Source organism: Antechinus flavipes, chromosome 1, assembly GCF_016432865.1.
Source record: "Antechinus flavipes isolate AdamAnt ecotype Samford, QLD, Australia chromosome 1, AdamAnt_v2, whole genome shotgun sequence".
Taxonomy (NCBI): domain Eukaryota; kingdom Metazoa; phylum Chordata; class Mammalia; order Dasyuromorphia; family Dasyuridae; genus Antechinus; species Antechinus flavipes.
Genome location: NC_067398.1, coordinates 660,806,608 through 660,834,207, shown reverse-complemented (window position 1 = coordinate 660,834,207; position 27,600 = coordinate 660,806,608). Strand labels below are relative to the sequence as shown.

The 27,600-nt window shown below is 46.0% G+C and overlaps 1 protein-coding gene across 5 annotated transcripts in view; it reads right to left on the bottom strand.

Moving 5' to 3' along the window:
• Positions 1-385: 385 nt before the first annotated feature.
• The window catches only part of DPP9 (dipeptidyl peptidase 9), a 48,266-nt gene continuing 21,051 nt past the window's right edge, over positions 386-27,600 (bottom strand). For 3 of the 5 annotated variants that reach the window (XM_051971841.1, XM_051971842.1, XM_051971844.1), the window contains 16 exons: positions 27,268-27,436; positions 26,783-26,896; positions 23,339-23,467; positions 22,679-22,740; positions 21,229-21,329; positions 19,601-19,778; positions 19,096-19,258; positions 18,502-18,581; positions 15,117-15,269; positions 12,246-12,381; positions 11,320-11,465; positions 9,965-10,111; positions 8,614-8,766; positions 7,867-8,009; positions 5,591-5,702; positions 386-3,491 (listed from right to left, as the gene is read on the bottom strand). In XM_051971841.1, the coding sequence (XP_051827801.1) occupies positions 3,399-3,491; positions 5,591-5,702; positions 7,867-8,009; positions 8,614-8,766; positions 9,965-10,111; positions 11,320-11,465; positions 12,246-12,381; positions 15,117-15,269; positions 18,502-18,581; positions 19,096-19,258; positions 19,601-19,778; positions 21,229-21,329; positions 22,679-22,740; positions 23,339-23,467; positions 26,783-26,896; positions 27,268-27,436 (2,079 nt within the window). In that variant the 3' untranslated portion in view covers positions 386-3,398. Of the gene's footprint in view, positions 3,492-5,590; positions 5,703-7,866; positions 8,010-8,332; positions 8,468-8,613; positions 8,767-9,964; positions 10,112-11,319; positions 11,466-12,245; positions 12,382-15,116; positions 15,270-18,501; positions 18,582-19,095; positions 19,259-19,600; positions 19,779-21,228; positions 21,330-22,678; positions 22,741-23,338; positions 23,468-26,782; positions 26,897-27,267; positions 27,437-27,600 lie in introns of those variants that run through there. The other 2 variants (XM_051971843.1, XR_007949561.1) reach the window with 2 other exon arrangements.

The following is a 27,600-nucleotide window of genomic DNA, read 5'->3' as shown; positions in this document are numbered from 1 at the left end:
GTCTAGCCCTATCATCCTAGGACTGATGATCTCGTGGTCTAGGGTCATTGTGACTTAACCCTTTAATCTAAACATTAAATTTAAACCTAATCTTTAACTTTTCCTCTGCCTTTCTCATCTCATTAACCTGATTGACCTCTCTCTTATGCACCAGTATCCCTGGAATTACCCAGGAAAGGATCTGGCACTGAAGTGCTTAGGAGGTGTCTGCACTGATGTGAAAGATAAGAAAGGGAAAGGACTTGTTGGATCTCTTGGGTCTCTTACAATGAAAGCACAAAAGTAAAGAATATTTATTGTTGGAGAAGGCACAATTTCTTTCTTTTTTTTTTTTTTAAACAAAAAACCTAAATCTCAGAAAGGAGAAAAAACTAGCTCAAGGTCATATAATGAATGCATGAATAAAGCATTTATTAAGCGCTTGCTATGTGCAAAGCTAAGTACTGGAGATACAAATAGAAAATGAAGAGCCCCTGCCCTCAAGGAGCTTACACTTTAATAGAGGAGACAACACACAATGGAAGTCTGATGGAAAAGTCCCATGCTCCACAGGGTACCACCTCAGAGCAGAGGTCAATGCCTCTTCTTTTACGTCATTTCCACTGGTAAAAATCAAGCCGGCGTTTGACATCGAGCCACTGGGCAGTAGCAAGGTTCTGGTGACAAGGGGCACTTGGTCGCTAAGCTGTCATTTTCCATGATGATCACTACTTGGATGCCATGCTACAAGTGTTGCGGTTTCCAAGGCTGGATTCCGGCCCTAGGCTCTTCATCAGGGTCTGAGGGAGATGAGTGGGGGAGACAGTGGTCTGACTTCTCTCCCTGGGTTCCTCACTTCCAACATGCTGGCTCCCCTGCCCAGGGAGTGGCAGCTGGTAGGGATAGCTGGCTCTCTCCACAGAAGTTGTTTCCCTGAACAGTGGCTGGAAAGTCCAAGCTGGAAGCAGGCTGGGGAGGCGGGGGGTGGGAAGGAGAACAGGACATGGTATGGGGGGCCATCAGGTGTCTGCCTCTCTGCGGCCATTTGTCTGCAGCAGCTGCTTATGGCCATGACAGAAACGGGCCTCTTTTCCAGTTTCATCCCTTGAGTGACTGGGAGACTGGGCTGAGGACACCTCATTTCCAAAGGTTCACGGTCCTGGGCTGTTGTTTCCACAGGGATATAGGGGAAGATGGTCAGAGTGGTGGGGTATTTTGACTTCACTGAGTTAGAATCCTGTCTCAAACACTGACACAGTGAGTTAGTGACAGTGTCTCAAAACATTTGTGGGGTTACCTTTGGAAATTGTTTGATGTCTGGAAGACAACAGTCTCCCATCTATTGCTGTTACGAATGGTTAAGTGAAAATTTCAGTTTCAGTCAAACCCGGTTATGGCAAATTCCTGTTATAAAACGTCTTACTAACAAACAGATTAAGCTCTATGGGGCCACGCTATTCTGTGGTATTGAGGGCAGGTAGCTCTTATACAAGGAAAAACCTGTAATACAAAGTCATTCTTCCCTTCCTACATGTTGTGTCAGAAGACAAGTTCAAATCCTGTTTCTGCTACTTAACAACTGGGTGATCTCAAGAGCCCTTTCCTCTCGACCCATTTACTGATCTGTAAGACAAGAGGGCTTGTGAGAGCTCTTACAGGTTCATTCCTATGTGTAGGAAGCAAAGGAATAGGGAGTAAGAATTTGCCCTTCTGAAAACTTGACCAAAGGCACTGTTGGTTTGAAGGTCAGCGGGTCAGAGATCACAGATGGAGGCAGCAAATCCTCCAGATAGATAGCACACATTCACCCCATCCAGGGAGGCGGCACCCTCTCTAACAGGAGGAATCTGTTCACTTGCAAAAGCAGCATCCACAGTGAATCAGGAGACAGGCCCCTCTCTAGCATGGCAGTCAACATCTGTCCCCGACAAGTCACAGTTCGTGGGTTTTCAAGCCCAAAAGAACCTTTGCACCATTGAGTCTAGCCCCCTCATTCCAGGGAGACAGAAGTGAAGACTAGAGAATGGAGTACCAGAGTCACAGAGGAAATCTTCTAATTTAGTTCCAGTTCCTTTGACTATAATTCCAACGTTCCTTCCTCCCAGTTTGGCAAGGGCTCCCAAACCTGCTCACACATACCCCATTCCTTCCAGTTACATTGAGAGGCCTGACCCGCCTCAAAGAACACTCCACCAGATGCTAGGCTGCCATTTGTAATATTTTTAATGAGTTGCTATGTCTTACACTCATAATTATAAAAGAATAAGAATCCACAAAAATATTTTCTTTTCATAATACGCACTTAAAATACTCGGGCAAAGTAGATGTGGTTCGTTTACTTTTCTTTAACGCCCCTGGCGGAACTCTGGCTGGGAAAGAAGTTGGGGAAGGGACGGTTCTAATTCCCAACCCCGGACGCGTGATTCACGTGAGCTAGGTGAACAGAGATGCATTGCAGGAGAGATGGCGAGGGAAAACAGTCACTGACCTGCAGAGAACTGAAGCACAGCAAATATTTCAGTGCATGCCTGAAAGCTCAGGGAACGGTGTTGGGAAAGGGGGGAGGAGAGGAGAGGCTGATGGAGAACCAGAGAGGAAACAGGACAAAAAACATAAATATTCATTTCATCTCATCTAGGAAAAAATCCTGAATGACACTCCTGCAGCCCCTGGACAGATGACCCATCCAGAGACTGGGATATCGGCTGGCATTGTTCTGCCCATTCTGGGAAACAGGAGAAGAGCATGTGCTCTGAGCCATCCAAACAGCCCCTGATAGCTGGGCCATCCCCTCAAACAGCCCTAGAAAGCTCTCAGGCTGCCCAGTCATATGTAAAAGTTCCAATCATAAAGAAACCCAAGTATGGAGGAGGGAAAAACCACGTGCCTGGGTCCCAGATGTCTGCTCCTATGCTCTGGTTTGTTTCTGGGGACCAGAAGCAGGTGGCCTGTCTGGAAGCCACAGCCTCCCGGCTTAAGGCAGCTTTCCTAATTCGCTCATCTCGGCTCTGGGTGCTCTTCCCCCATCCCCACCTAACCAGGACAAACTCCAGCTGCTTCAAGGCCCTTCATCCCATTCCCTACCAGCCAGCCATAAAATAGGTAGGAGGAAGATGCAGAAAGGGAGTCTTGGTGGAGACTAGCCACTATCTTTTAGTCCTGGTATCAAAGAAGTGGGAGCCAAAATAGAGGGACGTTAAAAAAATGACAAGCATCAGCTGGCAATGGAGAGCAATTCCACAGGGGTGAGTCAAGGGAGGAGGCACCATTCCAAGCATCATTGGCCCCTTCCCCATGCTCAGGCCAGGCGATGGGGAGCCAGGAGGTGGGCCGTTGGCCATTTGTGCTCTGGATAAGAAGGCTATTAGGGGTCAGAGGTGAGCTGTCAGTGTTCCATGGGTCTGGCCAAGACCATGTGCTCAGAGGTATTCTTGTAGAAAGTGCAGCAGTGTAATTTCGTAGTGCTCTCCTGACTCAGGGCAGCGAATACTGTGTCTCTCATTGGGGTAGATCTGTGTGGGAGACAGAAGGAGCTCATTACTGGACTTGCTTCTATTTGTCTCCTGATGCCAACCTGACCCAGGGATGACAGAGGAGAGCTCCCCAATTACCTTAGCCTGGCTCCCCACCCCGAGGAATCACCCGGCCCAGGATACCATCCTATTTTCTTCAGGAACCTTCTTGAAGGCTCGTAGCCTAAGGGCCAGATTCTTCTAGTCCTTTACTCTTTCCAGAATCTGGGAATTTGGGGATTGCTGTGAGCTTCCCTGCTGATAAATAAATCTACACTAAATGAGCCAAAGTTAGCTCCAAAAGAAAATGAACCACTTCAGAAGGAAAGGGATTTTCCCAGGGCAATAGATCCTCAAGCAAAAACTAGATGACCATTCTTTGGGTGTGCTACAGAGGAGAGCATCACTCAGCTGTCACCTGAAGGCAAATGACCACTATGATCTCTCGCAACAATGAGATTCTGTGATGAATAAATACTTCCTGCAGCCATCTCTCTTAAGAAATGAATCTCAAATGGTAGAATTTCAGGCTACGGACAGACAGACATACTCTTTGTAAGGAGGGAGAGGAAAAGGGGTATTTCTTGGTCAGGGTTGTCATCCTGGCACACCTCAAGTCACACTATGAGCATCAGGGAGGTGCAAGGGTCAGAGAACTGGAGCTCACTACTTGCCAGCAGTGTAATGTTGGGCAAGCTCCCTAATCTGTCTAAATTTCTGTTCCCTCACCTACCAAGTGGAATAAATGACTGGTCACTGGCTCCCTTGTGCTCTTATGAGAATTAAATGAAAGAATGAGCACAGAAGAGTTTCATAACAAGGAAAAACAACAAAAATATAAATAATTCACTCCTCAATTCTGGGCACAAGTTCTGCCTGTAGGGGAATATGATGATCTCCAAGCATTCTCAGTCTTGCTAACGGAGATGCCAGTAGGTAAGTGTGAGGTGAGTGGTTGTATCTACTCAGCCCAAAAGACATAGTGGGTATACCATTCTTTCATCTACTTACTTAAAAAAATAAAAGCTTTTTTTTTTTAATTCAAAAATTAAATTTAAAAAATTTACTCTATAAAATCTTAAAAGCATTTTATCAATGGGAACTATTGTTATTTTTCATACTGTGAGTGGGTGGGGCTGTTTTTCAAGAACAGGATAAGTAAGTGATGCTGACTGCCAGGCACAATTCCCCTGAAAGAATGGCTATATTATAAGAACCTGGCAGAGGCTGAAGGGGCACAGGAGATAAGAGGGGAAGGGAAAAGCAAACAGGACAAAAGGAAGTAGAACTCAGGGACAGGCTCTTCTACCATCTTCTCTCTATGGTGCAAGTGACCCCTACTTCAAAATATCTTTAACAATACCCCGATCCATTCTGTCATCAAAGGCTTGCCCATCCTCCTCAAGTCTCCATTTAAAATGCAAATGCCATAACCTCCCTTGTCATTTGCTGAGGAAGGAGTACAGCTAAGATCTTTCTTAGTATAGCTAGGAAACAAAGTGAATCCTCAACTCAGGATGGGATTCTCTGCAATCCTGACTCAAACTCCCACTATCCCAGATTTTTTTTTTTTTAAGCTAAGTCCCTTGATCCCCCTCAATAGTTCTTACAAAACTCACTATCTTTATGGCTACTTAACCTTTCTAGGGCTTAGCTTTCTCATAAGTAAAATGGGGGTGTATTCCCCCTTCCAGATTTAACTAACCTGAAAGTTATTCAGAAATGGCAGCAGCCTGCCCTGATAGAGGCCCTACCTTATCCACGTCTATCCATCTATCCTTGCCCAGTCCCAGGGTCAGAGGATTTAGAGTTGGAAGGCCTTTGAAAAATGACCTCATCTAGACTTGCTGATGGATAGCCAAAGTTGGAGCCTTCCTCTCTGGGCCCAAGTCTGTCACTTGGCACAGCTCTTTGGACCTGTGGGCCACACACAGCTCTCATCCGTAAAATAAGAGGCTAAGGACAAGGACCTTCCATTGGCCCTTTCAGCTCTGACACCCTATGATACACTGAGTGAGCTGTGGCTCCCAGACATGGTCCCAACTTTACCCAGGAGCCTTCCAGAAGGATGGTGGAAATGCTTAGCAGACCACACCTACCTGCAGCTGGTAAGGTTTTCCAGCCCGGATTAGCTGGGAAACGAGGAAGTTTGTGTGGAAAAAGTGCACATTTTCATCCAGGAAACCATGGAGAATCAACAAGCGATTTGGCCTGAAAAAGAAGGTGTGGATGAGAACTTCTGGAAAAGGGGCCAGAACAAAGTACTTACCTTGGGGTTAGAACCCAAGTCTCTCTTCCTAGCCAATCCCAGAAGCGGAGGCACATGAAGTACATTTCATTAGTGTGTACACCCAGGGAATTAAAAAACAAAGTTTTAAGACAAATATATATTGAAAAATCTATCATAAAGATACCTTTGTCAAACTAAAAAACCCTCAAACTCAATTTTTAAAAATTATCTAAAACTTACTTTTAAAATTCAGACTTTTAACAATGAGATAAAAATACCATTTTTTTTTTTTTGAGAAATTAGGGTACACACCCAAGCACCAATTGGTAGAGCCTGTCCTAGATACATGTTTATGCCCAGAAACTAAGGATTTCTCTCCTTAGTACCACCAGGAATGCAGTCCTCAATATGGCAGGTCTTTGGGAACATTAGTGTTGATGATCAAGAAGTGTTTACAAAAGAGGTACAAATTCAGGAATTTGGTGATTCAAGAAAATTCCAACAGACTTGGGATGGAAAATGCCATCCACATCCAGAGAGAGAATTATGGAGATTGAATGTGAGTTGAAACATACTATTTTCATCTAGTTTGTTTGCTTTTTCCTATTTTTTTTTCTTTTTTCTTTTTGGTCTGATTTTTTCTTTCACAACCTGACAAATACAGAAATATGTTTAAAATGATGTGTGTGTGTGTGTGTGTGTGTGTGTGTTGTGTGTGTGTGTGTGTATAACTTATATCAGATTGCTTGGGGAGGGAGGAGATAAAAAAGAGAGGAGAAAAAATTTGGAACTCAAAATCTTTAAAAACCAGTGTTGGAAACTACATGTAATTGGGAAATTACATATTACATGTAACTGGAAAAATAAAATACTACTAAGAAAAAAAAGAGGTTCAAGCAAAGAGGACAATCAGGAAGAGAAACCAGTTGCTGATCTAACAAAGCAGGGATAAATGACTATCATATAAATGCCCAAACACAAGGAAGGAAGGAAGTTCTGATAAAAACATGCATGTGAGAATATAATGAGAATCTAACATGTAACAACTGAGTGCTGTAGGAGCCAGGAGAGCCCAGGGCTCTTATGCCCATTCTGACACTTAGTGTGTGACTCAGTGACAGGCAGAGTACTGACTTTCCTGTGTCTGAAATTCTTCATCTGCAAAATGGGAAGTGAGGCAGCAGAGTATCAAAAAGAGAGCCGGCTCTACAAGTGGGAAGGACTGGGGCTCTTTTATACAGATTCTCTGTGTGGCCTGGGGCAAGACTCAATGCCCTAAGCACTCTCCAAGACCACATGCTCCAGGAAAGCTGCCCATTAGCATTTCTACACCAGGGATTCTTCCTATGAATCTACAGGTTCTGCTTCTCTCAATATGAAGATACTGATATTTCTTTAACTATCTCACAGGGCTGTTAGGAGAAAAATCACCAAATAACGCCAAGATGATTTATAGTTCTAATTATTAATGGGTATTTACTGCCCATTAGCTTACGATGTACAACACCCCACAACAGTCAGAGGTAATCTAGTCCAACAGTCTCATTTTACAGATAAGGAAACTGAGGCCCAGAGAATGGAAGAAGGACGAAGGTAGTCAGAGGGGGTGAACAGCCACATGAGGGGTAGATACTGGGAACTCTGGGAAGCTGAAATCACTTAGGCCTGAAGGATAGGGATAGTGAGGATCAGGAAAGGTTTTAAGGAGAGAAGCATTTTGAACCAGGTTCTACAGCATGATGTTGATAGGTGGTACTGAGGTGGAAGGAGAGTGGGAGATCAGGAATGCACATTTTAGTCAGTGAGCCCAGTATGAGCCCATAATTATTTTGAAAGAACAGTAACCTAGCCAGGAGTGCTAAGGCAGAAAATCTGTGCAGATCTGGGGCTCTTTACCAGGGCTTGGGAACTTGCTTTTAAAGCATTATGTGTGTTTCTAGACAAATGGTTTCTTTTGTAATGCTGTTTTTTATTTCTGCATTTAAAAACTTGATTCTAACAAGTCCACAGACTTCATTAGACTGCCAGAGGATCCAGAACCCCCCAAAATTAAGGACTCTGCTTAGAAGTGCAGTGGAGGAAAGGTAGCGCAAGTGGTGGTGTCCAATTATCCAGAATTCTAGAGGGGTCTTCTAAGCCACTTACTCATTAGGCAGTTTCTCCACGTGCAATGCCACAGAGCCTGCCTCATAGCCCTGCTGGTTGTTCTCTGGGACATCCATGTACCGCTCTGTATATCCAGTATCATAAGCCATCCACACCGTAACTGGGGCACCCGCAATGGCAACCTGGCAAACAAGAGATGGGGAAGGACACAAGAAGCTAAGGTCATCCAAACCCAGAACACCAGACAACCTGCTGGCCCTTACTCTAAGCTCAGAGAACCAAAGGCATAGAGTTTTCATAAACTGACTACTGGGTCCTTTGCGCACATCAGTGGGCCGGTGGGGAGGAAGATGGGGGCCCTTAGATGGTTGGCTTTTGAGGCCCTCCCAGCAGCCAAATCCCCACTATTTAATTCTTTTGTTTGCCTTGTTCTCATCCCCCAACCCCAGCCACCTCCGTAGGCCTAATGACCCCTCACCCAACTCCTCTCCACACCATTCCCCACCTCTGCCCATCTGAGGCCGGAGTCCCGGGTTCAGCCTTAAACACAAAGTTGCTGATGGGTTTTGTGAAGCCGGATGCGGTTCGTGGATCAGCAGTGGAGGGCAATGAGGAAAGAGGGCTCTTCCCCATAATACTGCTGCAGGGAGAAACAGCCAAGTAGCACGACCACCTCGCTGGCACGGGAGCTGCCCACGTTCCATCCCCAGCACACTGAGTTCACGCACAGCAGTACAGAAGGGCAGGTCAAGGCGGGGCCCAGAACCAGCCTTGGGGGGCACTCACCTTGAACACGTGGGGCTTGTGAATCAGCCCCATGAGGGACAGGAAACCCCCATAAGACCAGCCGTGGATGGCGACTCGATTCAGGTCGACGAACCCGTACTTCTCAGCCACAAAATGTAAACCTTCCACCTGGTCCTCTATTTCTACCTGACCCTGGGGAACAGAGAAAAAAAGACTTAGGAGACCTGTTTTAGCTAGCCGGCCAAGGTGACTGAATGGACACGGATCCTTGGAACCAGCTAGACAAATTGACAAAGGGCATAGGGACGTCCCTGCGGTCAGGTCAGGTCAAGTCTGACCCTTCTCCAGAAGCTTCCTTTACAATTTGGGGCAGTATAAATGAGGCTGGATTTAGGCTAGTGAATTCTTTGTTCAAATCCTGACTGCAGCTTCCCAACTGTGTGGTCTTGGCCTGTTTAACATAACCTGAGCCTCAATATCCTGATCTCTAAAATGAGAAAACTGAACACTTTCCAGGCTGACCTCCCAGGATTGTTTTCAGGTTCAAAAGAGACAGTCAGCCTGTAATGTGCTCTGTAAACCAAAAGTGCTATCCAGCAGCAAGAAGGCAGAGACCGTGTAGTTCAACCTCCCTATTTGACAGAGGAAGAGACTGAAACCAAGAGGATGGAGCTTATGTGCCCAGGACCATGTGGAAGCCAGGAGGTAGTAAAGTCACAATTCTACTGCAGGCCTTCTAACACCAAACCCCGGTCCTAAGAATGGTAAGTTTTCATTTGTCCCTTTCTTCTTGACCCGCCTTGAGCTCTTAATGGCCACATTAGTCATCTGAGTCCCTGATGACATTCAGTCTTAGACTGCTAATATTTCTATGTTTTAATTGCCTCTCTTTAACTAGAACATGAGCTCAGGGCAGGGACCGTACTTTCACATCCAGTAACAGCGTCTGGCACAATGCAGCTGCTCATTAAATGGTTCTTGATTAAGTGATAGATTTTGTTGTTCTATCTTCTGCAAGAAGCCTTTCTCAATCTCCCTTAATGTTAATGCCTTCTCTTTGGGATCACCCTGACGTTAACATTTACACAGATCCACATAACTATATTGTTTGCATTCTGTCTCCACTTATTAGAATGGAAACTCCTTGTGGGCAGATTCTGATTTTGCCTTTTTTTGTATTCTCAGTGCTCAGTATAGTGTGTGACACACATTAAGCATTTAATAAATACTAGTTGACTTTTCAAATTAAGAAATGTCATATGGGGTCCAGGCAGAACTGCAACTAGCTTCTGACAGTATGTTGGGAAAGACCCAGTTCTCTTCCCTGGATAGTGTCCCCAGGGAAAACCACCATAAGCTTATTGCTCACAGACTTTGAAAAAATGTTTACCATTTGGTTTTTAAGTGCTCCTTCAAATTGGAGTCCTCGCTGACAAGAACCTCGGCCATCGATCACCACCACAGCGTAGCCAAGAGATGCTAATGTGTTGAGTCTCAAATATTTAATGCCTTTGAAAGAGTTGTTAACTAGTTGTACCTGTAGTGTGGCAGAGAAGGAATAAAAATAGATCATCACAATATGTTTTAGGATATTGGCTGAGGAGAATCTAGGAAACAACAAAAATTAACAAATCCCTTTCTTTTTCTAATGGAGTTCAGGTACATTCTTAACCAAGATGGTCACATCCCTGACTGTGATCCATTTCTCCAACGTACATCCTTCATTGCATCAAGGTGCTTCAAGTGCACCTTCTGAACATGCCTTCAACCTCTGGGCCTTACCCTTGCCATTGCTCTCTGTCACAAACCCATCCCTCAATCTCTGAATGCCCCTTCTCCTCCTCTCCATCTAGACATTCAGAAAATGACCTTGGGTGCCATCTGGTCTCTGAATCTTTCATTCAGTTCAGAGAGGCTAGGTATTCTGACCAAGACCCCACAACTAGTAAAAAGTTGAGCCAGAGCCCAAGTCTGGGATCTGGCTCTTCTTCATATTAAGCTACCTCCCACCAAAGCCCAAGTAGATGGAGTTCTGCCTCTTCTATGAAGTATTTCTGGCCCAGCCTTTAGTTATAATTCTCTCCTATTATACTATTTTGACTTTTATCATAATCCTCATCTGTTCATTGTCTTTTTGTCTTGTACTGCATCAACACGAAAGTCAGTAAGCCAAGATGCTATCTGAAAGTGCTCCCAATACTGATCCCAACACCCATAGCCTGCTCCCCAGGCCTTAGGCTTTAACAGTGACCAAATAAACAACATCCCCACTGTCAATGGCCTGCTTCAGAGCACACAGCTGTCATGAGAACTGTGCTCAAGTCTTCAAGAGTTTATGTATTACCTTCATTTACTGAATGATTTAATTTTAATTATTTTTTTTCTCACACCTCACAGAGCAAGGACTTTTTCCCCCTAATCCACTGAGATCTATTAGGATGACTGATGTACATGCCATATCCTACCAAGCCTGCCCCCTTAGCAGGCAGACTCTAAGGACAAGGGCCATGCGTTATTTACCGCTGCCTCCTCTTTCCCCAGAGTCAAGCACTAGACTCTGAATGAACAGGATACCTAATAAATGCTGGCCCAGCATTTGCAGAATGAAATTCTAGCCCACCAGGCAGACAATGCCCACTTTACTCTGTCTTCCTGGGAGCCCAAGGCCACCACCTGGCTCAAGTCCCAAGTGCCAGGAGAGGAAAGCCAAGGATGAAAGGGCCTGAGGTCCAGCTGCGTACTGACCTGAGGTCCTCCGTATACAAAGAGCACCGTGGGATGCTTTTTTCCAGGCTGGACGTTGTGGGGTTTGTAGATCATGCCGTACAGCTCCACATCAGACTGCGTATGGAAGTGAAAGATTTCAGGAGGCACATAATCTGGGGGGCAGCCTGAAAAGCACAGAGCAGGCAGCTCAGCGACTGCATTCAGATGCATCCCCACATTCTGAGGGCCAAAGTTGTGCAGCTGATCCTTTGCCATGCCTGGCTTATGCTAACCCCAAACCATTCACTTTGTGAGGGGACTGGGACACAGCACAGAACGACAGGTCAGGAAAGATTCTGCGCATACACAAAGTCAGAGCTAAAAGGGACTTCAGAAGATGTAGAACTGAGAACACCCAGAGTGGAAGAGACCCACAGACATCAGTTAGTCTGACACTCTCATTTCAGAGAGGAAAAAAATGAAGGGAGAAGAGAGGGAAGAGAGAGGTCAGTGGCAGGGCTGGACCGCAAACCCAGGGCACCCTGCTTTCACCCAGTGCTCTAGTCTATACTCACAGGACCCCTCTGGTAACCTAGTTCCCAGAGAACATAAGGGCTGGGAGGGACCTCCAAGGTCATCTGATCTACTTCCCTTCCTTCATGGAAGAAAGGAAGAATGTGAGGTCCCAAGAAATTATTTGGCCAAGGTCACACAGTCGCAAAGTCACAGAGGGGGACAAAGCTGAGGCGCTGAATACTCAGCACGATGCCTGGTAGATAGTGAAAGACTTACAAAGCCCTCCCCCCCTTTTCCCTTCGGAGCTCTGGTCTGAAGTAGCAAAACAACTGAGTCACAAAGGAGCGAGGAGCGGGGGAAGCCCTGCTGTCTCAGCCCTCCAATTGGCTGACTTGGGGGAGCTTGCATTGTCCCAGATGATGGGGGGCAGGGAGCCTTTCAGTACTCACTGGCTGCCTCCATCATGCTGGCCCAGAACTTGGGCTGTCTGTGCAGGGGGTCGTCGTCAGAACCGCTCAGCTTGTAGACGTGCACGCAGGGCGGGGTGCTGACATTGCTGTAGTGGCTGATGAACATGTCAAAGTTCTACAGGCCAGAAAGAGAACAGGGCGTGTTAGAAAGGCCAGCTCAGCTCTTCTCTCTAGAGGGCTCAAAGGCCCCTTTCTAGAAGCAGCGAGGTCTGCACTGGGAGACTTCTGGCTTCCTCCTTTCCAGCTCCAGCTCTGGCTGAACTTGCATCAACCCTTTCCCCTCCCTCAGTGCCTCAGTTTCCTCCTTGAGAAGTTCTCAATCCATCCAGCATCCACCATTCATTTGTCTCTACCTCTATACTGAACAAAAGGAGAGCAGTCCCTTATTATTATCATTCGCAATAATACCAACAGCTTCTGTTCCTAGAGCACTTTAAGGTGACAAGAGGGGAAACGATTACTATCTGTATTCCAGAAACAGGAAAGCAAAGCCCCGCTGATGACCTGCTGCCCAAGGCTTTTACCTAACACTTACTCTGTTGCCAGACACGGCCCTAACTGCTTAGAAATATAAAGGCAAAATCACAACCCTGGCCTTGAGGGTCTGCCAATCTCATGGAGGCAACCCGCACAGCCTTCTACACACGACACACATGGGCACAGGGTTAAGTGGGAGGTCAGAGGGGAGACACTGCAAGCGGAGAGGGTAGGGATTGGGGGGGGGGGGGGGGAGAGGATCAGGAGGGAGGGCATCCAGGCCTGGGGGATGGCCAGGGAGGAGGCCCCTTGGAAGATGGGCTGCTATGTGGCAGTGATGCACAGGGGGATCCCATGGCCCCCAATGGTAAACTAAGTGGGGAAGAGTCCAAGATGTAAAAGGTTTTAAATACCAAACAGAACACTTAACACCTGAGCCTAGAGATAATGTGGACTTTATTTAGAAGAGCAGGGAATGTGAGCTAGTAAAGGATGTACTGGAGCAGGAAGACCAACCAGAGAGGCCGACTGCAAGGGCAAGGAGGGCCTTTACCGTGGCGGGGAGCATCTCGTGATGCTCTGAACAACAAGGCCTGGCAACAGGCCGGCTGCAGAGCAGAAGGGAGGGGGAGCACCCTGAGCCTGCTAGCCTGGGGGACTGGCAAGCTTGGGAGGAAAGGTTTGGGAGGGAAGACGGAGTCTGCTGTGGACATGTTGAGTTTGAGGTACCTATGGGGAATCTGGATAAAAACACCCCAAAGGAAGCTGGTGATGGGAGACTAAGGAGATGGCAGGGCTGTGCACACCAATCTGGGCATCATCGGCATAGAGATGATAATTAACCCCACAAGATCAGATGAGATCAGGAAAGGGGGAGGACAGAGCTGTGGGAACACTGGCAGCAGGGATGATCTGGCTGAGGATCCAGCAAAGGAAACAGAGAAGGAATGGACAGACCCATAGGAGAACCAGGAGAAAGCAGGATTAAGAAACCATAGAGAGAAAGGGGATCTAGGGTAAGAAGGTGATCAAAAGCTACACAAAGTCAAGCAGGATGAGGAGTGAAAAGAGACCATCAGATTTGGCAATTAAGAGCTCATCGGTTACTCTGGAGAAGGGCGTTTCTGTGGCAAGAGGACCTGGGCTGCCAGACTCTTGGCCCCAAATTGTTTCCACCTCACTCCCAGGGTTGAACGTGGAGTCATGTGCTAAAGCAGAAACAAGCCAGCCTTGGAGGCCTCCTGAGCCCCACTAATGCTGAGCACAGCCTCCAAGGCAGTGGTGGGAGTTTCAGGGTGGTTCCTTGGACCCACCATGAACCTCTCTGAGAGGAGTTCAAAGAGCCACTTAGGAGGAGCCTTGCAGTTTTATCTTGGCTCTATCATTAATTTGCTGCAAGACTCCAGACCAATCTCTCATCTTTTTGGACCTCCCTACCTCCTAAAAAGATGCAGACAATGATCCCTGCCTTTATTATCACACAAGGTTATTTTGAGGAAGAACTCAGAAGTTGGGCTGCTGGGGGTGACACGCAGGAGGGCCTGCGTCCCTAGCTGGCAAACCAAGCACATAAAAAACTCCATGACATAATCTATCATTCAGTATCCTATTGAACTTTTAGAAGAAATACCTCAAATAAGACTCAGGCCCTTTGATTCTTTCCAACTCTTCCAAAAACAATCCCAATAAAATGAATCTTTTCACAATTACCAATAGCTTCTATCTCTTATCTTTTCATACTTGTCAATATATGGTGAGTGATTGTGGTCAGAGGGCCCAAGAGCCAAGGCCTTGGGTTTGATTCCCTCTAAGACCCTCCCAGAGGTAAGAACTCAATCTACAACCCTGCCAGAGAGTTAGCACAGGAAAGGAAATAGAAGATGGGATTTGGAGGCAAAGGGACTGGGCACTGGAATCACTCTCCACTCTGGGGCTCCCTTTGTCCTCTGTAAAATGGGTTTTGATGGGACAGTGTCAGGTCCCTTCCAACTTCATACATAGACATGTGCTATTGATCCTAAAGATGCCCAGGAGAGAAAGCAGAGATGGGGTCTACCAGAAGTGTTCCTGCCCAAATGCTCACCTGACTGTGTGTTGTGCACCAACAATATCACACTCTGACTTACCTTACAAAACACTAGCTAGCCTGAGGAGGTAGTGACCATATCATGGGCATTTGTCTAATGTGTGTGCTGGGGCTGGACCTTAAGTAATGGGAATCCCACTGGTCGGCTTGAAGCTGGGGCTCTAGGTGACGTAGGTCCCACTGATTGGCTTAAGGTTAGGACACTAAGTGATGGAAGTCCCACTGATTGGCTTGAGGCAGAAGCCCTAGGTGACGGAGGTCCCACTGGATGGCGTGAGCAGGCTGACCTGGCTCATGGAGCAGCTGTGTGAGAAGCCCGGCGTGGTAAGTCTCACAATCTCACCAGAAGACTCATAACTGACCACGTAGAGATGGTGTTCCAGGGGGGTGTCCTTGGTGGCCTGAAAATATACCAGCTTGGTCTCCTCATTCACCCATATCTGCAATTAGAAAATGAATACCATGCCCTCAGGAAAAGAGCAGCCTTTATCACCTGGTAAATCTCTCCACTGTTCCACTGTTGGCAAGAACCATTCTACATAGTAAAGCATAATGGGCAAGTCAATTTAGCAGATACTTATGAAGCTCCTATCGTGTGCTGAGGATTGTGCTGGGTATGGAGGAAAGATTCAAAGTTCTAAGAAATTAAAAAAAAAAAAGTTCCTGCTCAGCACAAACAAAATTAATACAAGTAGGTTAAGAAAAGAAGTTGACAAAATGGGAAAAATCTTTGTATCAAATTTCTCAGATAAGAGTTTTATATTTAAGATATGAACAACTAACAGAAATAGATATGTAGATCTATCTATGGGCAAAGGATATGAATAAAAAATTCCTTCTCAAAAGAAAAATTGCAAATTATTAACAATCATATAAAAGAATTTTTCAATTATCAATAACAAAAGGAAAGCAAATCAAAACAAGCTTTAAGTTTCACCTCACACCCAATAAATTGGAAAATGACAAAAGATGGGAATGGTCAATGTTGGAGAAATTACAGAAAGATAGATACACTAGAGTATTCTTGATGGAGCTGCACATGAATTAGTAAAACTGTTTAAGGAAAAAAAAATTGGAATTATATAAGGTAACCAATATAAACATATTCTTTGATGCAAAGATTTCACTACTATGCATATATGGCTCAAGAAGAAGTCATTAATAAAAATTAAGTGCCCATATATATCAAAATATTTGCTGCAGCACTTTTTGCTGTAGCAAAAAACTAGAAATGAAGTAGATGCCCATCAAATGGGAAATGGCTACACAAATTGTGGCAAATGAACATAATGAAATATGACCATACTGTAAGATAAGACATAAACTCTCCTGACCTCAGATCGGTTGTGAGGGAAGCGGGGTTGTAAAGGGAAGTCAGAACCGTGGCTTAGCCTTTTTTTCAAGGACACCCTTCTAAATGAGAATGTAGGATGGGCAGCAGATCTAACTGCAGATTGGCTCCTGCCCCACGGCCAACCAAAGTCTAGCAGCAAGAGCCAGCCCCAAGAGAGATTCCCAAGCAGGAAGGACTATGGACAAAGCCCCAATCAGGGGACGTGTTTTTTTTTTTTTTTTTTGAGTGCTGGCTCTGATGCCTCAACATTTTCTAGTGTGACAGTGCAAAAGTCACATGACATTCCTGATTCTCAGTTTCTCTCTCTGCAAAAATAGATGATACTTTCACTGCTTACCCCAGAAAGCTGTTGAGGAAAATACCTTGTAAACCTTAAAATGCTACAGAAATGGAAGTATTATTAAGGATCAGGTCAGTGACAAATGGCCCATTTCTAATGAAGAGACTATGATGAACATTGAAGAAATAGGAAATCAGATTCTCAGAAGGGAAATTCAGTCAAATGACAACAAAACACTACTCAAAGTCCAAGATGGGGAGTTCACAAGAGGATTCACTCTGGAACGGAGTCATTAGCTGCCTCTAGTTGAAAATCCCAAGGTGGATAAGTAACCTGGGATGGGTTCCTAGGGAAAACCAAGATATTTTAAAGACCACCTCTGATCTTTGAGGCTGGTGTGTAGCCTCCTAACCAGCATAGGACTGGAAGACACAAGGAAACTGACCCAGCTGTATTCAGAGCAGAGACAGAATCATTTTGAGATGTGCCAAAGGATGTTTGTTGCTTCCTTTTCTTCTTTTGACTCTTTATCAAGTCTGTTATAAAATGAAAAGGTTAGTTCCATTATTTGAGAAGGGAAAATGACAAGATGGTAGTGGTCCTAATAATAGCCAGGATGGGGATGGGACTGGAAATTAGGCCAATGAGTTACAGCCGAAGAAAGTCTGGAGAACAATCAGCTTAGCTAGCACATGGTAACCCTATCTGAAGACCTGCCACGTTCTAGTTCTGCTGCATCCCAGAGAATGAAACTAGGAACAAAGAGAGTGGATATAATAAAAAGGCAAAGAAATATCAGTTCATGAAAAACAAAACCAACCTGCCAACAATTAAAGAGATGTCAAAAAGTGAAATGGGCTGCTGTCAAAATGCAGTGATTGAAACTGAACTAGAAAGTGTATGATCCTGTAGCAGGAAGTAGAGGAGATTTTTGGAAGGGTGGGGAGAGAAGACTGGACTAAATGCTTTTTGAGGACCCTTCACATTCTGACCTTCTGGGATTCAGTGCCTTTAGATCTGATTCAGCGTGGCAATGCAGATGCTCCCAAAAAAGTGGATAAAGGCATATTCCACACATTTGTCAAATGTGCACAAATGCTGGGAGGGATGTTGGTTGACAAGAATACAGTCAAGATCCAAAGAACACTGGGCCAAAACTAAGATGAAGGATGCCCCCAATCCCATCCTTGCCCTTCCCAACTCAAGTCTCAAAATCCCACCTTCTTAGGAAAAGTCCTTCCCCTTTTCTTTGTAGTCATCTCTAATTTATCCTGAATCTGATTTGTTTGTACACTGTCTCTTCCCCATTAGACTACAAGTTCATTGAGAGTAGGGACTATCTTTTGCCTCTCACTGTATCCCCAGTGGGTAGGATGGCACACAGTAGATGATCAATAAGTATCTGCTGACTGACTGGAGAGGTTAAACCTGAAGAAGAGAAGACATGGGGGAAGGGGGGAACGACAGCTCTTATCTGAAAGTATCTAAAAGGCTACTGAATGGGAGAGGAGCTAGCCTGGTCCTGCGGGGCCCCTTTGGGCAGAAACAAGAGTGACCAGGGGAAAATGCCAAGAGGGCTGATGCGGAATGGGCTTCCTAGTGACTCTGATGGTCCCCAAGTAGAAAGGGCTGCCTCAGGAGGAAGGTCTGGAGGATGTGTTTGGAGTGGAGGAAGGGGCATTCTCTGTGGGCCTGTGGTCTCTTCTGCCTCTAAAGACTTCAGGGAAATAATGGTTACTGATCTTGCCTAGAGAAAGCGACGTCCCAGGGGCTGCGCCTCATCTACACTGCCAAACCAGGCCTGGATCTGGCAGGTCCGTCTTCTCACCCTAAGATGGATGAATGGGAAAAGAGGGGCTGACGAGGGTGTCAAGTGGCCTGGCTCCTCAGGCAGGCAGACTCTCCTCAGGCTGAGTGCCAAAGAAGAAATACCTTCTCCAGGTCACAAACCCAAGAATAAGGAGATTAAGAGGTCTGTGGCAGAAAGGGAAGATGGAGGCCATGCACAGAATGAATGAGGCAGGGAGCGCTCTGGTACCTTGGATCCGTGCCTTGCCAAAACCTCCCATTCACCACTGGTCAGGGCAATCTCCTCTTTGATAGGGCATTTAAAGTCATCTGGAAGACAGGAAAGAGACAAATCAATGGAAGAACCCAGATCTCTGGCAGCAAATAAAATGCAAGAATCATCGGCCAAAGTCTGGGAATCTTTTTTGGGGGGCCAGCATGGGCAGGAAGAGTAATGCACAAGCAGGGAGCAGCTGTCTCTCTCCTCAGATCCATCCATCCTAATCTGCCCCGCAGGGCAGTCTCTGTGGAAGAAGCACTGCACCTGGACTTAGGAGGCCTGAGCCAACCAGACCAAGTTCTTTTACTTTGGTTTCCTCATCTATTAAATGGGAATAACACTTACATGACCTACCTCTCAGAACTGTTGTGAGCAAAGTATCTTGGAAACCTTAAGTTGTTTCAAAAATATGGGATGTTACTATGGTTACCCGTCTTCTTCTCAACTAGAGTTCTGGGGGCTGGGGCTTGGTCTTCTTTGGATCTGTCCTCATTGCCTCCAGTGTCAAGTATAGTCAGTAAGGTCTCTCAATGGACATTACAGAAGGCAGAAAATATCTCTCACCTTCTCCAGAAATGAAAGGCTGGGTCCAGTCGTAGCCATTTGGTTTTAGCACAGCTGTGACTTTATACAGGTGACAAAAGCCAGTTTTGCATTCATTGGCTCGAAGAAAACAGAGCTCTTCATCTCCCTCCGATTGGGGAAAAGGATAAAAAATATCATGAACCTACCAAGGAAGAGAACAAAAAGGGAATGAGAAAAGTTGGGTAAAAATCTTACTAAATGGGAAATAAATGGGGACAGCTGAAGCTCAAAATCACCCCAGGAAATTAGGGAACCCTGGTAGTTAGAAAGGATGAAAACTGCTCTGACCTAGGCATGGGCCTATGGCCTCAGCCCTCTCCCAAAGCACAAATGGCTCCTCTCCCCAGCCATAAATCAGGAGCTGGCACAAAAGGCCAGGATGGGATGAGTTTGCCTGTGTTCAGACTCATCAGCCAGGAGAAACACAACAGGGGAAAAGGGCTGAGGTTGCAGAGGACTCTGGCAGTGCTCCCTCGGTCCTTACGTTTATCCACACATCTGTAACTTCTTCATACACGACATATGGCTGGACATTTTCAGGGACAGCTTTGGCAAATTCAAGACGCTGCTCTTCACTTTTTGGGACAGGGATGAAGAGGGCCGGGGGAAGGAGAACCAACTGGAGCCGCTGCTGAGGCCTGTCTAGAAACATGGCCCAGGCACTAGGAAGCAAAGGACAGACAAGTTTTTGGTAAGACTTAAAGCCCACAAAAGCGTGGACAGTCATTAAGGCTATCTGACTCCATGAAAGTGGGGAGAAGGGGGGCGTGGAGGCAGGGTAGGGCAACCACATACTATACTGAAAATGGCATTGGATTGAGAACTGGAAATATGGCATTCAAAGTCCAGTTCTGCCTGTTCTTACTTGTGCAACTTTAAGTAAATCTCTTGCCTCCAGGTCTCAGGTTAATCTCTTTACCTGTAAGATGGGGGCGACTAGACCAGATGGCTCTAAGGTCCATTCTAGATCTACGCCCTCCATCCTCTAAGAGAAAATGTGAATGTCCATTCCCTCCCCAGCAATTCTGCATTTCATGGGATAGAGATCTGCCAGAATGTCAGGACCTTCAACACTGTTCTCTATATGGTATCACAAAAAATGAAAGTCCACTGTAAAGCCTTATATAAGGGCTTCTGATAAAAATTTCCCACTTGTTATTGGAATATGATTTCTAATCTCTCCTCTGCTTGTTTCAACTGTCACAAAGCCAAAGTCTATCTCCTCATCCCTACACGATATCTAATATATTAGCCTAAACAGAGGTCACCCTTGAATTTAAGCCATACTCCAAAAATGAGATTTCTTTAGAAGGACATAGACAATACACTGAAAAAACTATCCCAAATAATCATTAAAACAGACATGTTTGTATATGTGATGAGCACACATAATTGTGATTTTTTTTTTTAACTGTGAAAGTTGGACAATTGAGAAGGTGGCAAAAGTGCCAATAGGGAAGGGCCCCAGCAAGGAGGTAGTGTCAGCAAATTCAGACTAGGATTCCTTCCAATGGAGGAAAAAAGAAACCAGTGGGGACAGACTTTCAGGTCCACATTTGACTCCTACTTGTGTAGGGACTGAACAGACAAAAGTCATTTGAAATTGAATTATAAGTCACATCCAGGCTTTAAAGAAGCCAGATTGAGAAAGAAGACGAGCCTGTATTTGTACCATCAGTTATCACCAACAAGGCTATTTAGCATGATTATAAACTCCTTAGTGTTTGAACTAAGCCTTATTTATTCTGGTGGATCAAGAATCTTTAATTATTCTTGGCTCTGAAACTTATACCTGGCCATGTCTTGTACTGAGGAACCTCAAGGACACCAGTCAAGGAACCCTGGCTTTTTCAGAGTTGGTCTAAATCTTTATTATAACCTTTTAGATGCCAGGAGCTATGGAAAGAATCCAAACAACTGAGCTCTATAGTTTCAACTTTCTTACTTACAAATCATGTGACTCATAGCAAGTCAGCTAACTGAACCCCAGGTCCTTCAACTATATAATGGGATTAATATTTAAAGTAAAACAACAATTGTGGTCCAAATAGAAGAGATAATGGGCAATGACTTTTTTTGGGACCCAAAGAGGTTAAAGAAAAACTTATGTACTATTTGCCATCTCTTGTCCATCCAGCCCTGGCGATGTACTCTGCTGTGGGGAAGAGTGTGCTGAACGGCTGCACCAACTCCTTGTCCTGAGCACAAACCATCTAGACCAAAACAAAACATCAGGTTACAAGCTACTCCAGTTAGTCTTTCCCCAAGTAGACTATACAGCTCATGGATTTAGAGATGGAAAGGGCCTTGGAGGCCACTTAGTCCAATCGCTTCCTCTAAGACAGGAAGAAACTGAGACCCAGAGAGGCTAAATCTCCTCCCCTAGTTGTCACAGGGAGAGGCAGAAGCAGGGTTGGAAGCCAGGCTCACCCCCCACAATGCTGCCTCTGACAAGACCACAGTCATCACCATACACATGATGGAGATTAAGAAAGGGCTATTTTGGTTTTTAAAAATTTACTGCCTAAGTCAAGGATCAGGAATGGGGAGGCAAGTCCTCTGACCACAATTAAGAGTGCTGGACAAAAACAATAATAATAATAATAAATCCAAAAGAAAAAAAGTGTTGGACAAGGGTGAGTTGGTTCTGTTATTAACTAAGCTGTCACACCTCCCCTAGGTCAGTTTAAGGCCAGTTCCATTCCCATGCTATAGACCTCATTTGAAAGAAAGACTATGTGGGAGGGGAGTACAACAGGTAGCAAGCTTCTCAAGTTCTTCTCTACCTGGGTCTGAATCATCTTAATTTCATTACAGTAAAGCAATTACAATGAATCCCAGGACCGAGATAAGGTCCTATTAGTCGCCATAGTAGAATGGCAAGAGCACTCAACAGAGGAGGACCTGGGTTCAAATCTTGCTCCACACCTTATTGCAGACGTGACCCTAGGCAGGTCACAGCCTCTGGGCTTCAGGTCTCTCCTTTGTAAAGGACAGAGCGGTAGAAGAGCATTTCTGAGATTCCTTCTAGCTCAGCATTTCACCACTCTGCATTCAAAAGGATTTCCCTTGCACTCAATGCTGTCCTGTGGCCTGTAAGCCCGGCCTGAGCTCAAGGTTGCCTTCTTCATGGGCCTCCGAATTCCCTGGAGCCTTCCCTGCCTCCTCTACCCAGCTCCAATTTTTCACACCATTTTGCCTGCCTCTCTTAGCAATCAACTGTGACACCAGAAAAAGCCAGATGCTTCTCATCATTAGGCTGTAAGGCCATCGCTGCTACTGTAGTTGAGTGACATAGGAACGCTAGTAGAGACACGGAGGGGTTTGCCATTCCCTTTTCCCGCTCATCTGACAGACGAGGAAACTGAGGCACAGGGAAGTGAGCTGTGTCCCGGGCCACCTCTGAGCTCAGGCGGAGCCCTCTTCCCGGCTTCGGCCGCTCTGCGCACCAGGCCCCCTGGCAGCCCAAGCTCTCTGACTTGGCCCTACTGAGGACCTTCCCACATCAAAGGCGGCTTGTAGAAGGACACCGAGACACCCCCCAAGGGCCCCTTCCTCTTACCTTTCCCTGATTGTCTGTCTGAAATTCAGCCAGTTTCAAAGCGATCTTGGGGTTCTTGCTGCCTGTGGAAAGGAAAAGGAAATGAGACGCTGCCAGAGGCCAAGCGCTCTCTGTCCCTGCCCAGGAACCAATCTTTGGACAGGCACAGGGGGCGCTCGGGTCAAGGGGACCCAAAAGGGCTCTTCTCCAGAGGGAGCAAAGTGGGAAGTCTCCGAGGTCAGGAAAGTCGGGTTCTCCTCAATGACTAAAAGCTGCAGGCTCTGGGCCCCCCTCAGACTGGGAACCAGGGAACCTCACTAAATGTGTGTGAAGCCCCCACTGGGGGCCAGGCCTCAGGGAGGCCTCGGAGGGACTGCTGAGCTGCGGGGCCCCGCCCCCGGGAGCACACCAAGCCCGGCGGTGCGCGGGCAGAGCACCACAAGTCTGTGTCGGGCCTCAGACGGGAGGCATGGCGGCCGCCCCCCAAGAATGAACAGAAGGCCTGAGGAAGCGGGCAGAGCAGCCACAGCGCCCCCCTGAGCTGTAACTTCCTTGAGGGCAGGAGCTGTGTTTGGGACTCACATCTGGCCCACCCTCAGGAACGGGCGGCGCCTTGGGGGGCCCATGTGTGGAAGGGCGCGGCCCCTCCCCCGTTCCCCCCGCGCTGCGGCCGCAGCTCACCTGTCCTGGGATACCGATAGGAATCAGTTTTTCTTTCTTCCAGAGCAGGAGAAGGAACGTGAATGATCTCCACTTCGGATTCATCTACTTCTTCATATAAGATTCGCAGGGTCTTATGATCTTCAGGCCCTAAAATAAGAGGCAGGCAGGGCTAAGTCTGCAGGTTTGAGAAGGTCAAGGACAGAAAGAGAGGCTCCCTTTACACCAAAATAGTCAGGACACCTGGGAGCAGCACAGAGTCTCTATAAAGTGGATGCCCATGGGTTGGGAATGGCCAAATTGTGGTACTTGGATGTAATGGGATATTATGGGGCTGTAAGAAATAGAATTCAGAGAGCACAGGAACCCTTATATGACCTGATACCAATGACCAAGTAGAAATGGGAAGACATTGTGCAAAGAATACATCAATGTATATGGGAAGAGCAAAAAGATGAAACTATTTAACATTGTGAAATATTAAAAACCAAACTTGGCCTCAGAGAGGATGAGAAAATGCACCTCCCAAACTTACTGGCAGAGGTGAGGACAGAGGAGAGTGTGACACAGCATACACTTCTGTTTGATTCTGTTGATGTCTTAATTTATTTTGTGGAAATCTCTTCCCTTTCCTCCCCCTCTTCCCCCAGCACTTTTCTTACAAGTAATAGCTTCCTGAATAGGGCTAAGGGTTGTGAAGTAGGGATATATTCAGAAAGAGGTGATATAAAAACAAAAGAGATCAATGAAAGATTTTTTTAAAATGGCCAGCCACTGGGGTAAAGACTGTGTAGGAAAACAGTAAGAAAAGAATAGGGAAAAGTTAAGACATTAGAAATCATGCTAAAGGTGGGAAAAGCCCTGAGATCACTGGATCCATAAGAGCTTGAGAGAAGCTTGGAGATCATCTAGGCCCAACTCCTCTTTTTACAAATGAAGAAACTAGAGCTTAGAAAGGAAAAAGTGACATTTGTGACATGGTGACCAGGGGCAATAAAAAGCAAGTGTGGGATCCATTCCAAGCTGAGGACTAATTCTACTTCCTAACCTCTATCTGAAACCACTTAAAGAAGAGAGATCATGGCCCAAAGAGGAAGTTTCAGAGGGACAGATGTGAGATGGTTCAAAGCTATGGTAAAGTCTACAGTTTGCCCCTCTGGGTGGTAGCTGACTTAGAACGGAAAGAGAGGCCCCACAAGTTGAAGAATTCAAGGAATCATAAGGACCGAATGTCATCTCCAAGGCTGAGGTCAGGGGCCAGCTGCAGGGGAAGATCAGGCCCAGCACTGAGGCCCTGAGGAAAGCAGGGGTCCTCAGATCAGGTTGGGCACTGAGACACTGAGAGGTGCCCTGGAGGCCACCGATGGGGAGAGGGGGGTATGAGTGGAGAGCACCATATCAGTGAGCAATAAGAGCAGAGTGAGAACCTGAAGGGGCAGGTCAATGGTGATTCTGGTGACTGTCACTACATCCACAAGGAACCCTGAGGTAACAGGTGAGGAAAGAAATGGCTGGTGCTGGAGCAGACCAACAGAGATAGTCAGTGCTTAGGGAGAAATGAGAGCTCAGTTGATGTAATCATCATATGAGGCAAGGAAAGAAGGATAAAAAGCAGAAATTAAAGGCAAAAGGAGTTAAATAAAGGAAAGAAGAAAGTTCCAAAGGAAAAGATGAAAAGAGGAACTAGAAGGGGATGGGGATTATGACTAAAGATGGCAGCAGGGACAGGGGGAATTTATGCCTATGATGTAATGTCTAGAGCAGGGGTCCTCAAACTACGGCCCGCAGTCCAGATGCAGCAGCTGAGGATATTTATCCCCCTCACCCAGGGCTATAAAGTTTCTTTATTTAAAGGCTCACAAAACAAAGTTTTTGTTTTTACTATAGTCCGGTCCTCCAACAATCTGAGGGACCGTGAACTGGCCCCCTATTTTAAAAGTTTGAGGACCCCTGGTCTGGAGTATCGGGATTGGGGGGAGGAGGGGCTTATAAAAATGAGGAGATGGGGGTCTATACTGGCAGAGATGGTTAATGGAGGCAAATGAAGGATTAAGAAGTCAAGCATCAAAAGGTTCTATTCAGAATGACAATCTGCAATGTCCTCCCTTCTCTTTTTGCCCAATGAATTCTTAAACCCTTTTTCAGAGTCCAACTCAAACCTCTTTCATTCATGTAAGCCTTCCCAGTTCTTCCTAAGTCTGCCCATGGCCCTTTACTTCACACCTCTCTGATCTACTTATCATGTGTTGTTTTGTTTTAGGTCCTCTCCCCACCCCCACCCCCATCCCTACCCCTTCATAAGTTTGATGAGAGCAATTGCTGTGTCTGCCCTTTCTCTTTTTCCACAAAGTGGGGAATTAATTAGAAGGATTTAAAGAAAGCTGGGCCTTAAAACTGATGTCCCTACCAAGGAGAGCTGTCAACCAAAACTGCCTGTTAGCTACAAATCCTGACCGAGGCTGACCCTGCTAACAGGCACCCAGGGGACTATCTTCCTGGACCACTAGTGAGCCAAAGGTTTTGTCCTTTATCCCAAAGTCACATTGGAGACCGGTGCATGACAAAATAGAACTCTTAAGGAAGAAATAAACATTTCCTAACAATCAGGTTTATGGAATTTTATTGAAGAGCTAGTCAACATCCCTACTGAAAACTAACCAAAGGGCCATGGAAAAATCAATGGCTTCATAGCCAGCAAAAGTCCTGGCATAAAGGCAAAGTCGCCAAGTCCACTGTGAAGCTATCTAAATCTTAGCACCAGTAGTAAGAGCTTGGGCGTGGGAGCTCTGGCACCCAGAGCTAGGCCATGTGGGATAAACTGAGGGGCCTCTCTGATCCTCAGGCTCTAAGGCCTGTGGCAAGACAAGAAGAAAGGATGCTGGATTTGGAATTAAGAAGATCTGGAGAAGCCTGGGAGAATGGGCACAGAGGAGAGGTGGGGAGGGTCATGTGACAGTACAACTGACATATGGAAGAATTAGACTTTTGTTTGGCTCCAGAGGCAGAACTAGGATTGGCATTTTAAGTCTGAATTCAGGAAAACCTTCCTCACAATTAAAATTGTCAAAAGGTGGAAGTACTGCTTCAGAAGGCAGTCAGTACCCTTGCCTAGTGCTTTCCTGGTAGAGATGGATGGCTCCTTCCTGGGATTCTTCCTGGCTGCCCAGGTCCTTGGAGGCTGTCATTCTGTGAATTTTGCCTTTAATTCCTGTGAGTCCCTGAGTCACCCTAGAATCCTCATGGATAGAGCGGAGTCAATTATAATCATACTGCCTACATGATTAAAGCACTGCAGAATCCTACAAAAGCCAATCTAATTTCTGTAGCCTAAGAAGCCGGCTCATTTCCCACTTCAAAAACTGTTGCAGATGGATTAAGAGAGGGGAAGAGAGTATAAACAAACTGTTATTTCTCTAAACTCCTGAAGGAAAGGCCATCAAACAGGTATAAAGAAGGAAGACACACCTTCCCAGGAGGCTGTTGGACACCACCAATAGCCTGTAAATCGATCAAATTCTTCCTGGATGACAAAGGTAGCTACTCCTGCTGACTTGGGGTCCTCCAGGACACTGGACAAACCTGCAGAGGAAGAGTAATCAATGCATCTTTATTGGAAACTTGCTCAATCTGAGCCACCAGTGGGCCCTATAGGAAGGAAATGAGTAGAGCATATGAGCAAACAGGACTACACCAATCCAGAAAAATGTACAGATAAAAACACTATGGACTGGAGGAATTGAGTTTTTTTGGTTTTGTTTGTTTGGTGGGGGGTGGGGGGAAGTGCCATTCTGGTGCCTCAGGGAAGACTGGAAGAATCTGCAAGCGGGGTTAGGTAGGCAGAGGAGGGAATGGTGACAGCCACAGAGGTGCATGTAATGTCACACCACCGCAGCTAAAGCAGTGGAACAGCAGATTTTCAAGGAGCCCATTCCCCAAAGGCCTGAGCTCACCTTTATGACAGTACGTCATCCGTCTCTCCTCTCCAGTTTCAATATTTGCCACCCATAAATCATTGTTATTTATGAATGAAAAGAAGGAAGGGTCAGCAGGGCAGATCTTGGGGTCCATCCGAGGCCCAGAACATTGGGTCTTGATTTCTAGTGGCTTCATGGGAGACACCTGAGAAAATATAATATGGCTAACACTTATTAAATACCTTCTACATGCAGGGTACTATACTAGGGGCTAGAGAGACAAAGAGAGGTTCACAGTGACTAGAAGGGAAGAAACAGCTATACAAATCTCTGTGGGGTCAAAGCCTCAGACAAGAAGTATGAGAAGGG